Source organism: Macaca fascicularis, chromosome 15, assembly GCF_037993035.2.
Source record: "Macaca fascicularis isolate 582-1 chromosome 15, T2T-MFA8v1.1".
NCBI classification, from domain to species: domain Eukaryota; kingdom Metazoa; phylum Chordata; class Mammalia; order Primates; family Cercopithecidae; genus Macaca; species Macaca fascicularis.
The window spans coordinates 124382865-124396405 of record NC_088389.1 but is presented as its reverse complement, the minus strand read 5'-3'; the positions used below and the strand labels follow the sequence as shown (position 1 = coordinate 124396405).

Sequence of the window (13541 nt, the reverse complement as noted above, 5' to 3'; positions counted from 1 at the left end):
AGGCATGAGCCACCGTGCCCGGCCTTCTTGTTTTTTTTGAGACAGAGTCTCGCTCTGTCGCCCAGGCTGGAGTGTAGTGGCGCGCTCTTGGCTCACTGCAACATTTGCCTCCTGGGTTCAAGCAATTCCCTGCCTCAGCCTCCTGAGTAGCTGGGATTACAGGCTCCTGCCACCATGCCCAGCTAATTTTTGTATTTTTAGTAGAGACAGGGTTTCACCATCTTGGCTATGCTGGTCTTGAACTCCTGACCTCATGATCTACCCACCTCAGCCTCCCAAAGTGCTGGGATTACAGGCATGAGCCACTGTGCCCAGCCAGGATATATTATTAAGTGAGAACTAAGGTTACAAAAAATTCGTTTGCCTTAAACAGCAGTTAACTCTGGAATTACTCGTGGCCTATATATATATGGATTCCTGGCAGTATGTATTGCTTTCATAATTAGGAAAAAATATAAAAATAAAAGCCATGCCAGTAACTGATAGTTGTTCCCCAATATCCAATGTCTCCTTTTTCTATAGTAAACAGAAACCCAGTTTTTTGGTGAGAGTAGATTTAAATGACCCCCTGAGCGTGCCTGTGTGACTAAGTTCTGGCTGGTGAGCTGTGAGCAGGATGGAAGGGGGTTCTGGATTTCCTCTCTCTCCCGCTTTCTGATTTCTAGCTACCTGGGTGTAATTGGGGTGTGGTGGAGAGCCGCTGTCCCCACCAGTTGCACGCAGCAGTGAAGAGCTAACCTGAGTCCCCTGGTAGCATCACAGGGCACTTTCCACACAAGCTTAGACTTTAAGTGAGGAAGACATGACTTCTATCTCATATAAGCCCCTGAAATTTGGGTATACTTTTGCTGGAAGCTGGCCCAATGTGGCAGACATGCATGTGGGCATTTTGTGGAGAGAACATGCAGCCTTTGGAATAGAACAAACATGAGTGAATGTCCAGCAACTCTGTTTCCTAGGAACACCTTTGGATAGAGACTTCATATTTCAGCTAGATCATACCTAGGAAAGTGATTTGGGACTGCTGAGTGATAAACAGAGCCTGGTTGTCATTAATGATCATTATTTGGCAACGGATAGGAAGAGCATGCATTTTGCAGTTTGGGATCAAACAGAACAACCTGCTTGCAGTGCAAAGCAGCCCATGGTGTTCCTTGGGTTCCAGTCCGAGCATGCTCCTGTGTCCAGCCTGGGCCTACCTCTCCATTCGCCACTCCTGCCACTGCTCAGGTCACCTGGCATGCTTGTCCCATCTTCGTCTGGCTGCTCCTTGTCACCCAGATGGCACTTGAACCTCCCCTATTTAGAGAGGACTTTGCTGGCCACCCAGTGTAAATCTCCACCTTAAATCAGATTTCACCACTCCGTTTTTGTAACATAACATTTTGGCACTCTCTGGCTCCATCTTGCTTGTTTTATTGATGTTCTACCCCCATTAGGGCAAGGAACTTGTCTGGCATGTTTTCACTACTGTATCTTACATTCTAGAACAGGGCCTGGCAAACACAGTAGGTACCCAATAAATCTCTCTTGAAGTGTACAATTAGTGAAGAGATGGCCAGGCGCGGTGGCTCATGCTTGCAATCCTAGCACTTTGGGAGGCCGAGGCAGGCAGATTGCCTGAGCTCAGGAGTTTGAGACCAGCCTGGGCAACATGGTGCAACGTGGTAAAACCTCGTCTTTACTAAAAAAAAAAAAAATTAGCCAGCCATGGTGGCACATGCCTGTAGTCCCAGCTACTCGGGAGGCTGAGGCACAAGAATCACTTGAGCACAGGAGGCGGAGAGTTCCAGTGAACCTGGTGAGCTGAGATCACACCACTGCACTCTAGCCTGGGCGACAGAGGGAGACCCCACCTCAAAAACAAAACAAAATGAAAAACCTCAAAAAAAAAAAAGTGGAAGCGGAGCTTGAAGGATACAAATAAAAGGAGTGGCCACAAGGGGAGTCTCGCTCATGAGAGTCAGGACTCACAGAAAGTATGAATAAGTTGAGAGAGAAGCAACTGGCTGGGCCCAGGAGGATAACTGGGCAGAGATGCTGAGTAGTGAGTAGACCAGCAAAGTCCTGCAGCTGAGGTTCCTAGAGTAGCCAAACCCCAAACCACAGCCAGAGACCCCTTGTCCCTAAGGCCTGTGTCCCAGAGGCCTTGCCATCTCATGGTTACAACTCTACCTGTCTATCTGTCTCCATCCAGCCTTAGGACAGAACCCTCCCTCTACCTTTCTTAAAATGGACAAACAAGTCTGTTTTCCTTGTAACCGAAACAACTAAGGGAAAGCAAACACATCCTCCTGGAAATTGTGACCTTCACCCTCCCTAAGCCCTTCCCCTGGGAGAGATGTAGTGCTCTGCCTTCATGTAGCTGCTCCCTTCCGGCCCGACACTCATCACATGGTGTTGCAAAGATGAGTTTGCCTCTTGGTCTCCCGACTGTTCACAGGTTAGACTTCCTGCTCTTATTCCTGAGTGTGACAGTTTTATGTGTCCTCTTGACTGAGCCTCAGGGTGCCCAGATATGTGGCCAAGCATTATTTCCAGGTGTGTCTTTGAGGGTGTCTGGAAGACAGCAGCATTTGAATTGGCAGACTGAGGAAGGCAAGTGGCCCTCCCCAGTGTGGGTGGGCGGCATTCAATCCATTGAAAGCCCAAATGGAACAAAAAGGTGGAGGAGGGTTGAATTTGCTCTGCCTGTTTGAGCTGGAATATTGATCTTCTCCTGCTCTCAGTGCTCCTGGCTCTCAGGCCTTCAGACTCAGACTGGAATCTACACCATCACCTCTCAAGCCCTCAGGTCTTTGAACTGTACCACCAGCTAGCTCTCCTGGGTCACCAGCTTGTGGATGGCAGATTGTGGGATTTCTCAACTTCCATAAATCACACAAGCCAATTCCTCATAATAAATCTCTTTATATCTGGATATAGCTCCTCTTGGCTGTTTCTCTGGTGAACCCTGCCTAATACACTGGGTCTTCTGCAACAGTCAGCCCAGGTCTGTCTTAGCACAGAGCATCATGGATTTTTTGACCACAAGGGTGATGTCTGGATAGTGCCTTCCAAAACCTCACCTAGGAGCCTCCCATTTTCTCTGTGCTCAGAAAAGCTGCCTCTTGAAGAATTACAGCAGAAAGAGAGAAAACCCACAGCTGGGGGCCCAGGCACAGTGAGTCTCCCCAGGGAGCATTCCCGGGTGGAGTGGACATTCATTATATTTTCTACTTACAACCAGGGGTTTGCAAACTGGTGATGGCCTGGGGGTCACATCTGGTTCACAGAAGTTCTTTCTTACACCCACGCAATGTTTTAAAGCTATTTTTAACTAGCTGACAGCATGCAAAAGAAGACATTTAACAGGAAAAAAAAATCTAGATTTCTTGCTTTTCTAAAAAAAATTGGCATCTCTGGCTACACTCAGCCTACATTCCAACATGACAATATTTTCTTTATGTGCAGCATGGGCTCTGCTGTTTGTCACAGTCCCCATTGAGCCTGCTTCATTCTTACTACGAGCCTGGCCTCTGAAGTCATCTAAATTTGTGTCCTCTGGCCTGGAAGCACGGCCTCTTCTTTTGAAATACAGCTCCTGCCCCACTTTAGTTAGTGGGGTTTTGGTCTTAGCTGTTAATCACAGTACCTTAAAAACGGAGGTGAGTGGGTAACACACACTGGTAAGTCCTATAAGGGGACAGTACCTCAGTAAGGCCAGTGTCCCCTCCTGGAAATGTAGTAAACATGAACTAGGAGAAGGAAGTCCTCTTAGCCTCAGATCTCAAGCTGTAATGACATGTGAGAAGAAGTCAGCCCACAGCAGAAAAAGCAAAGCAAGAGTAAAGAAACAGAGACAAGGCCGGGCATGGTGGCTCACGCCTGTAATTCCAGCATTTTAGAGGCCGAGGCGGGCAGATCACAAGGTCAGGAGTTCGAGACCAGCCTGGCCAATATGGCGAAACTCCATCTCTACTAAAAATACAAAAATTAGCTGATTGTGGTGACACACGCCTGTAGTCCCAGCTACTCGGCAGGCTGAGGCAGGAGAATGAATCACTTGAACCCGGGAGGCGGAGGTTGCAGTGAGTTGAGATCACGCCACTGCACTCCAGCCTGGGTGACAGAGCAAGACTCTGTCTCAGAAAGGAAAAGAGACAAAAAGCAGAGAAAGAGGTCATGATAGCAGCTGAGTCCCCACATCCAGGCATCCTCAAGGCCACTCCCCCGCTTCCCCACTGAGCATCAGAAGCTGTACATTTCCCTCTTTTCTCCCCGGAGCTGGAAGGAATTTCTGTCACTTGCAACCAGAGATGCTACTAATGAAGTGGTTAGGAGGAGGACTGGCTTGAGAGTGACATCTGCAATCCGCATTTCTACCATGCTATTTGCGATTTTGGACAAACTGCTGATCTTCTTTCACCTCAGTTCATCTGTCTGTTCGGTGGGCACGGGGCACGAGGCAAATGCTTGCCTCCGCAGGTGGAATGGAGTTCTCATAATGTAACGTACATAAAGCATTCAACTCGGTGCTTGTGCATAAATAGGTATGCAGAAAGTATTTCATCAACACTGAATTTTAAGATAAATGTTTAATAAAAACTAGTGGACTGGAAAGAGGAGTGAGTGAAGTCCTGGAGAATTGTAATAGTGGTTTCTTTTTAAAGATAGGATGTCACTCTATCACTCAGGCTGGAGTGCAGTGGCACGATCATAGCTCACTGCAGCTTCGAACTCCTAGGCTAAAGCGATCCTCTCACCTCAACATCCCAAGTAGCTGGAACTACAGGTGGGGGACACCACGTTTGACCATTTAAAAAAAGAATTTTTTTTTTTTTTTGGTAGAGACAAGGTCTCCCTATGTTGCCCAGACTGATCTCAAACTCCTGGCCTCAAGTGATCCTCCTGCGTTGGCCTCCCAAAGTGCTGAGATTATACAGGTGTGAGCCACCGCCCCAGGCCAGCAGTGTTCTTTAAGGTGATATTTCCAAATCAGTACTGCTTTCAGAAACTTGGGAATATCCCACAAGAAACTAGGCGTCACCCAGATGGACTTGGATTTGTTTTACGGCTCACTGTTTAAGTAAATGTGTGATCCTAAATCAGTTATTTACATTTTTTGACCCTGAGTGTCTACCTATAAGGTGGAGATAATAATTCTCAGCTCTTTTAGTTATTTTGAGAATTAAATTAACGCGTTAATACGAAGGGTGCATAGTAGTCTATGGTAAGCATTGAATAAACTGCAGTTAGGACTGTTGTGATGGAAAAAGAACAAAATCCATGGACAAGGGCTAACCAAAGGCTTCATTTCTGTGGAGTCATTGCCATTGTAATGTCTAGTATTTGAAGCTCAATTGAGCTGGAATTGCATAGTAAGTCATCAGAGCACAATGCTGTTCTGTTCAGTTGTGCCAAGAACTTACCTCCTGCACCACCTCCAGCCCAGCTAAGCCCAGCATCTCCCACTAGTTAAAGTCCTCCTATGTTAGCTTTCAGCAACAAGCTTTTAAAGCAGGTTTCCATTAAAAATGAAAAAAACAAAAACAAAACAAAACAAAAAAAAAACTCTGGATGATTAATTAGCAGCAGAATAACCCAAATCAAGAGAGAGATCACAATGTGGAAAGTTTTTTTTTTCTTTTTAAGAAGTGAAGTCTAGCAACTTTCAAATTACAGACAAAATGATGAAAGTTTTTGACATTTTGAGGCCAAAATACGACTTTACACTGTTGATTCCCTAGACCTAAACCCACTTCCTTGTGTGGAGAACACACCAGTGGAGGAAGTGGAGGAGGAATAACATGGGTCCCCACGAAGCTTTGCCTCTTTGTTCGGTTTTGGCAGCAAGCCCAACTCTGACTTGCATAAAATCTCCTGGAGCGTTTGTTCCAACAGTTCGCTCTGCACGGCCCCGCCCATCCTGCAGGCCTGGGGCAGCCTGGTCGCGGTGGCCAACGCCTGGGCCAACTCAGGCAGGACCAAGCCAGCAGTATCTATTCCTTTAATGAGCTCTTGAAAATAGTGCCCGATAGACACGTTGTCCTTTTCAGGGACCTGGGGGACCATGCCGTCATGCATGAGCCTCTTCATCTCTATCCTGAGCTTTTTGTGCTTGCTTGCAGAAACTGTACCGCATTCGGGTGCTGCTGCAGGAGCCTCAGCATCTGATGGCAGAGCTGGTGGGGGGCTGTGAGGTCCCGGGCCACCCATTGCATCCTCTCCAACTCGGAGCCATGCTCCAGCTCCAGCTCCTGCTTCAAGGTAACCATGCAGCTGCAGCTGTGGATGCCGCTGATCAGGCAGTTTCCGATGGTTTCGATCATGGTCCTTCTGCTGGTGGCACTGGTGGGCAGGTCTGATGAGCCTCTGTGTGTCCTGCCAAGGGAGCACTAACACACACTTAGGCAAGCCCTGCAGGGAGGCCCTCCAGCCCACAGGCTCTGCTCTGCCCGGGCTTCCACCCTGAGTCAGGGAGGCCCCAGACCTGGCAGACACTGCTGGTTGCCAGACCACTACCCGTTTTTCACCTCTTTCCTACCCAAAGAACTCTGATTTTTTGGAGAAACCAATGTGGGCAGCTAAAAATACGACATTCATTTCCTGCTTCCCTTGACATTGGGAGTAACCAGGTGTGCAATGGAAGTAGAAGTAGAATCCAGTCAGGTGGGCTTCTGGGAAGCTGCTTAAAAGTGGGTAGGTGCCCCTGGGACCAGTCTTGATCCTTCCCTTTCTCCTTGCCGGGATCACGGACAGGATGCCTATATGCAACAGTCATCCTGTGACTACTGGCTGACAAGAGCACATACCAAATAGCTGAGAGAAAAGGGCTGGAGCATCATGGCTCCCAAGCCAGCCAGCCTTGACTTCCTACCTTGAGACATTTCATTAAAGTAAAAAAATAGAACCCCTAATTATTTAAAGCCACTGCTCATGGACTTCTGCTACAGCCAAATGCAGACCATTGTTGAAAGAATAGCCACATGGAAGAAATCACCTGAATAATTTAGAGGGGAATAAATGAAATCTAAAATACAACCATTCTAACATTTCTAGAAAAAGTCAAGATCTCATACTCTAGAACTGGTGGTCTTCAGTTCACCCCTGAAGCCCAGCACCAAGCTGGGCACAGCGGCTCACACCTGTAATCCCAATACTTTGAGACCCAAGGCAGGTGGATTGCTTGAGGTCAGGGGTTTGAGGCCAGCCTGGGCAACATGGCACAACCCCATCTCTGCAAAATATGCAAAAATTAGCTGGGCATGGTGGTACATGCCTGTAGTCCCAGCTATTCTGGAGGCTGAGATGGGAGGATCCCTTGAGCCCAGGAGGTCAAGGCTGCAGTAAGCCGTGATTGTGCCACTGCACTTCAGCCTGGGTGACACAGCAGGACCCTCTCTCAAAAATAAGTAAAATAAAACGCAGTACCAGTATCACCCGGTGATCAGGTCTTTCCAGATGGGGCAGCAAAAAGTAGAGGAAAGCACACCAGTGGAGCCACACAGACCCAGGAGAACCTTGGTTCTTGCTAGCTGGGTAGACTTGGATCTCAGTTTTCTGCCTTCTAAGAAAGGGATCCTGGCCAGGCACAGTGGCTTATGCCTGTAATCCCAGCACTTTGGGAGGCTGAGGCAGGCGGATCACCTGAGGTCAGGAGTTTGAGACCAGCCTGGCCAACATGGTGAAACCCTGTCTCTACTGAAAATACAAAAATTAGCTGGGTGTGGTGGCAGGCACCTATAATCCCAGCTACTGGGGAGGCTGAGGCAGGAGAATTGTTTGAACCTGAAAGGCGGAGGTTGCAGTGAGCCAAGATGGTGTCATTGCATTCCAGCCTGGGTGACAGGGTGAGACTCCGTGTCAAAAAAAAGAGAAAAAAACAAACAAACAAACAAAAACTCAGGAGTTGGGGGAGTGGGCTCAAGCATGCGCACTAAGGGGTAAAATGGTGGAGTGTAACTGTTATATGACTGTCTAGGAACACTTGACCAGGACAGGGAGAACGCCTCAAGTGAGTATGCATACAACTCCAGTAAACGCACTGTGCATGCAGCTCCTCTTAAGTGCTGGCGGGCCACTGCACATGGGGACAGCCCACCCCACTGGAAGAATCAGGGGAGAAGGGACGCAACTGCCCGGAAGCATGCCAATGTAGAAAACCCCCAGTCAAAGGTCAAACAATGCACTCTGAAGTTTCCCGCTGGCCCTCTTCCAAATGTACTTTCTTTCTTTTTTTTTTTTTTTGAGAAGAGACAAATGGTTTATTTGGTAACAAGGATTAAAAAGAAATGTTTAATTCTTTGTCTCTCTTCTGATGACTGAACTGAACCGCGGTAGTCAAATGGAAAGCGACACACAAGAATTCCCTTGCAGACCTTGATCTTTTGCAGAAATGCAAAGACGCCTGAGTTATACAACTTGCAATTATTATTTTCTAGACAGAAGTGCCAACTGTTGTGCTTTCCAGCATATCAGTGGTTGCTACATTCTCCTTCTTGTCTTCGGGTTTCATGGCAGGAAACAGAAGTACTTCCTTGATGTTGTTGGAGTCCATGAGAAACATGGCGACTTGGTCAATGCCCATGTCCCAGCCAGCTGTGGGGGGCAGCCCGTATTCCAGGGCAGTACAGAAGTTTTCATCTATGAACATGTTGATTCTCTGGAAGGATGGGGTGAAGTCAATATCATAGACTTGGCCCTCTGGGCCACCTGGGGGTAGGTGACCTTGTAACTGCCTGTAATATGCTTCACCATCCCTGAAACCATCTTCTCCATGACTTCCATGAGATGGTGATAGTCTGCATGGGCCATGTAGAACTCACAGGTGGTGAACTCAGGATTGTGTGTCAAATCAATCAATCCCCTCATTCCGGAACTGGCGTCCAATTTCATAAACCTGGTCGATGCCACCAACCAAAAGCATGGTAGAGTTCTGGAGCAATTCTCATATATAAATTCATGTCCAGTTTGTTGTGATAAGTGATGAAAGGCTGGGCCACAACTCCCTCTGGGATGATGTTCATCATGGGAGTTTCAATCTCTAGGAATCCCAGCTCATTCAAGAAACTTCTTTTTTTTTTTTGAGACGGAGTCTGGCTCTGTTGCCCAGGCTGGAGTGCAGTGGCCGGATCTCAGCTCACTGCAAGCCCCGCCTCCCGGGTTCACACCATACTCCTGCCTCAGCCTCCTGAGTAGCTGGGAGTACACACGCCCGCCACCTCACCCGGCTAATTTTTTTTGTATTTTAGTAGAGACGGGGTTTCACCATGTTAGCCAGGATGGTCTCGATCTCCTGACCTCGTGATCCGCCCGTCTCGGCCTCCCAAAGTGCTGGGATTACAGGCTTGAGCCACTGCGCCCGGCCAAGAAACTTCTTATATATATGATGCTCTTAGAGTAGATGATAAATTTCTGCCTCACAAAATATTCAGGATCAAGTCCACATATCTCTGGTGATACCTTGTTTCCTTATCTTTGAGGCCAAAGTGAAGATGTGGTAACATCTGCAAACAGGGAAACAGCAGTGTGATCTCATGCGGAATGATGCTCAGCTCACCTTTCTTGGTTTTCGCAGGACTCCTTGAACTCCAGTTATGTCTCCCTGACACAGTTTGTTATTATGAATAAATTCTTCTTCTGATTTATAATTTCTGGAATTGGCCATGACGTGCAGTTTCACCCCCTCTCATAGAAGATGAGCTTTCCTCCAGAAGCTCTTTTGGTATGGATCCTACCTGCCACCTTTAAGGTGATGTCAGTCAGGTGATCCCCAGGCTGTAGGTGACTATATTCTGGGATGAAGTCAGTGAGATGTCTACATGGAACTTGTGTGGGGATGGATCTTCCCCATTGACCTTCAGTTGATGAATTGCTTGACGGTGAATTTTGTTGTATTGATTTGGGTCCAGGCTCTCTTCCTCAGGACCCACACCATTGTCAGTGGTGTGCTTGGTGGCAGCAGTGGTGGCTTGGCTTAGCTGTTTCTCACTGAGCTCTTTCCGCTTGGCTTCCTTCTCTGCTACTTTCTTATTGGCTTTCAGGCGTCTCTTCAGCTCACTTCTTTGATCAGAAAATGGCTTATCCTTGTGAGGCGCTGTGAAAGGAGCAAGTTGACCCAGTCGCAGTTCCCTGCGACCCAACTCTACCCAGGAGGTTTTGCGCAGGGACCCCCTAACAAGCCTTACAGCAGCTTGTGTCAACATGGCAGAACACCCTGGAACTAATGGTTACCACCACCACTGCACTCCAGCTGGGGCAACAGAGACTTTGTTGCTCAGTTTTGGCTCGCTACCATCCACTTTCACCTCGGCTCCCTGCACTGCTGCCATCTTCCCAGAGGGCCCGACCCAGAAGTGATGAGGATAGTACGTTAATTTCCAGGTCCAAATATACTTTATTTCTTTCAGTCCTGCTCTAAAGCTTTTTAATAAACTGTCACTCCTGCTCTAAAACTTGCCTCAGTCTCTCCCTCTACCTTATTCCCCTCCGTCAAATTCTGTTTGCTGAGGAGGCAAGAATTCAGGTTGCTGCAGACCCACTCGGATTTGCTGCCGGTAACAGATGCAATTCATAAGGAGGGGTGCTGCGGTGATAGCCCCAGTCATTCCCATCCCTGGGGAGCCATGGTACCTGGAGTCCAGCAGGTTAGGAGGAGGAATTTTGGGGTGGGTAGCAAGGAATTGAGAATTCTCTTTTGTGCATGTTATGGTTGAGATGCTTGAGGGCATCCCGTCAAGATTTCTCTCTCTCTCTCTCTCTCTCCTTTCTTTTCTTCTCTTCCTTTCCTTTCCTCTCCTCTCCTCTCCTTTCCTTCTCTTTCCTTTCTTTTCCTTTCCTTTCTTTTCTCTGTCTCACTTTGTCACCCAGGCTAGAGTGCAGGTGCCATCACAGCTTACTGCAGCCTCGACCTTTCTAGATCAAATGATCCTCCCACCTCAGCATCCCGAGTAGCTGGGACTACAGGCTCACACCACTAAGACTGGATAATTTTTGTGTTTTTTGTAGTGATGGGGTTTTGCCATGTTGCCCAGGCTGGTCTGGAACTCTTAGGCCCAAGCGATCCGCCTGCATCTACCTGCCAAAGGGCTGAGATTACAGGCATGAGCTACCATGCCTGGCCCCTATGGGGACTCCAAGGAGGCAGTTTTGTGGGACTGGGATCAAGACAGGGATCTGAGTTGGAGATCTAGCTGTGGGAGTCATCAGCACAGAGGATTTTTAAAGGAAGGGACTTGAGATGAGATTATTTTTGGAGAGAATGTAGACACAGGCCTGAGGGCTGAGCAGTGGGGCACACCAAGATTTGTAGATGTGATAGAGGAAGATGAACATTAAGAAGTGGCCAAGTGAGCTGTAGAAGTTGGGAAAGACAGGAAGGGTAGATCTCCCGGAGGTTGTGGCCATTTTATTTCCCTCGAGTCCAGAAAATAGTTACTAAACACAGACTACTCTATGCAGAGTAACTGGAAGTGAGTGTTTCCTGAGATGTTGGCACATGGGGTCAAGAAAGGAAAGAAGTTAATAAAGAGAAGACTCTTGATTTATTTGTATCCTTCACTGGGTCCTTTAAGATTTAAAACATTTCTTTTGAATTTTTAACACTAGTTTGGTTGTACTTCAGCTTCCAAGAAAACTTACAGTTCTGTTCTATATAGGAATATTAAAATGCTACAAGTTGTGGATTATTTTATACTTGTAAAAGGGTCTATTTTCTGATAAGTGAAATGATCTATTTTCTGATAAATATTTTAGGGCTTTCTATTGAGAACAGAGCCACAAATATGAAAAAGATTTAACATAGATTCCACCTTATTTGTTAGCTTGAATGAGTCATTCAAATTTCGGTTTTTATGATAAGGAATAAATGGTACAGTACACTTGTTTTCAAATAGGACAACTCCCATGGAGAAGTTCACACAAGAATAAGCTTGTTTATCTCCCCCAGCCCTGCTTCTCATTTAAAATACACTTGGATTCCCAGCACATAGAGTTATGGTTTTCCTCAGTACCCCCCAGTGAGCCATTAAGCTGGATCGTTAGGGTCCAGAACAGAGCCCTCCAATTCAGAGTGTACCATTAAGCTGCATCGTTAGAGTCCAGAACAGAGCCCTCCAATTCAGAGTGTACCATTAAGCTGGATCGTTAGGGTCCAGAACAGAGCCCTCCAATTCAGAGTGTACCATTAAGCTGGATCGTTAGGGTCCAGAACAGAGCCCTCCAATTCAGAGTGTACCATTAAGCTGGATCGTTAGGGTCCAGAACAGAGCCCTCCAATTCAGAGTGTACCATTGCAGGGGCATTTCTCAAAAGTATTAATTTAGCTCTTCACCGCCACTGAATTTCAGCTTAAAATGGGGCCAGGTGGGGTGGCTCACGCCTGTAATGCCAGTACTTTGGGAGGCTGAGGTGGGCAGATCACTTGAGGTCAGGAGTTCAAGACCAGCCTGACCAACACAGTGAAACCCCGTCTCTACTAAAAATACAAAAATTAGCTGGATGTGGTGATGTGCGACTGTAATCCCAGCTCCTTGGCAGGTCGAGGCGAGAGGACTGCTTGAACCCAGGAGGCGGAGGTTGCAGTGAGCCAACATCGTGCCACAGCACTCCAGCCTGGGTGACAGAGCGAGACTCCATCTCAACTAAAAAAAAAAAAAAGAAAGAAAAAAGAATTTCAGTTTAAAGTGTTCTTACTCCTTCAGTAGAACCAAGATACTAATGGTTGACAAATTTATCTAAAGGTCAAATCAAAGCATTTGTAAACAACTGGGGAAATAAAATTCACTGAGCTGGAACTTTGTCTTGCTTTCTCTTGTACACCCAGTCACCATCACAGGGCCTAGCACCTGACAGACATCCAAGAGATGCAGACAAATAAATAAATGAATGAGGAAAGTATGCATTTTGTTTTCTGATAATGCCATATGCATACTAGAGTTCAGTAAGCTCAGTTTTTCAATATCCTTTAAATCTTTAAAATAGCTTTATTGTCGGGTACGGTGGCTCATGCCTGTAATCTCAGCACTTTGGGAGGCAGAGGCAGGTGGATCACGAGGTCAAGAGTTCGAGACCAACCTGGCCAACATGGGGAAATCCCATCTCTACTAAGAATACAAAAGTTAGCCTGGCATGGTGGCACATGCCTGTAATCCCAGCCAGTCAGAGGCCGAGGCAGGAGAATCGTTCGAACCCAGGAGGCAGAGGTTGCAGTGAGCCGAGATTGCGCCACTGTACTCCAGCCTGGGCGACAGAGCAAGTCTCCATCTCGGGGAAAAATAAACAAACAAATATATACATAAATAAATAAATAAAATAAAATAGCTTTATTGAGTGTAATTTATGTACCAAGAAGTGTATAATTTGATAAGTTTTGAAACTTCTTTGGTATTTGGAAACCATCATCACAAGCAAGATCACGAACATATCTATCACTCCCAAAAGTTTCCTCACGCCTTCCTTCTACCCACTCCTGACCTTGCCTCTCCAAGCAATCACTGACCTTCTTTCTCTAATTGTATATGAGTTTGCATTTTCTAAAATTTTATATGAACAGAATCTTG

At 46.8% G+C, this 13541-nt stretch overlaps 1 protein-coding gene and 1 pseudogene across 20 annotated transcripts in view; both read right to left on the bottom strand.

Annotated features, from left to right (window-relative positions):
* Window positions 1-4810: 4810 nt before the first annotated feature.
* Window positions 4811-13541, bottom strand: part of PTPDC1 (protein tyrosine phosphatase domain containing 1) — a 136574-nt gene continuing 127843 nt past the window's right edge. For 15 of the 20 annotated variants that reach the window (XR_012424926.1, XM_065530829.2, XM_074017900.1 and 12 more), the window contains one exon: window positions 5605-6363. Coding sequence is in view for 16 of the 20 variants with exons in the window: in XM_065530829.2 (XP_065386901.1) it covers window positions 6081-6363 (283 nt within the window). In the remaining 4 variants the exon portion in view is untranslated. Of the gene's footprint in view, window positions 6364-11506; window positions 12624-13541 lie in introns of those variants that run through there. The other 5 variants (XR_012424925.1, XM_074017926.1, XM_074017901.1 and 2 more) reach the window with 2 other exon arrangements.
* Window positions 9190-10331, bottom strand: LOC102135232 (lysine--tRNA ligase pseudogene; annotated as a pseudogene).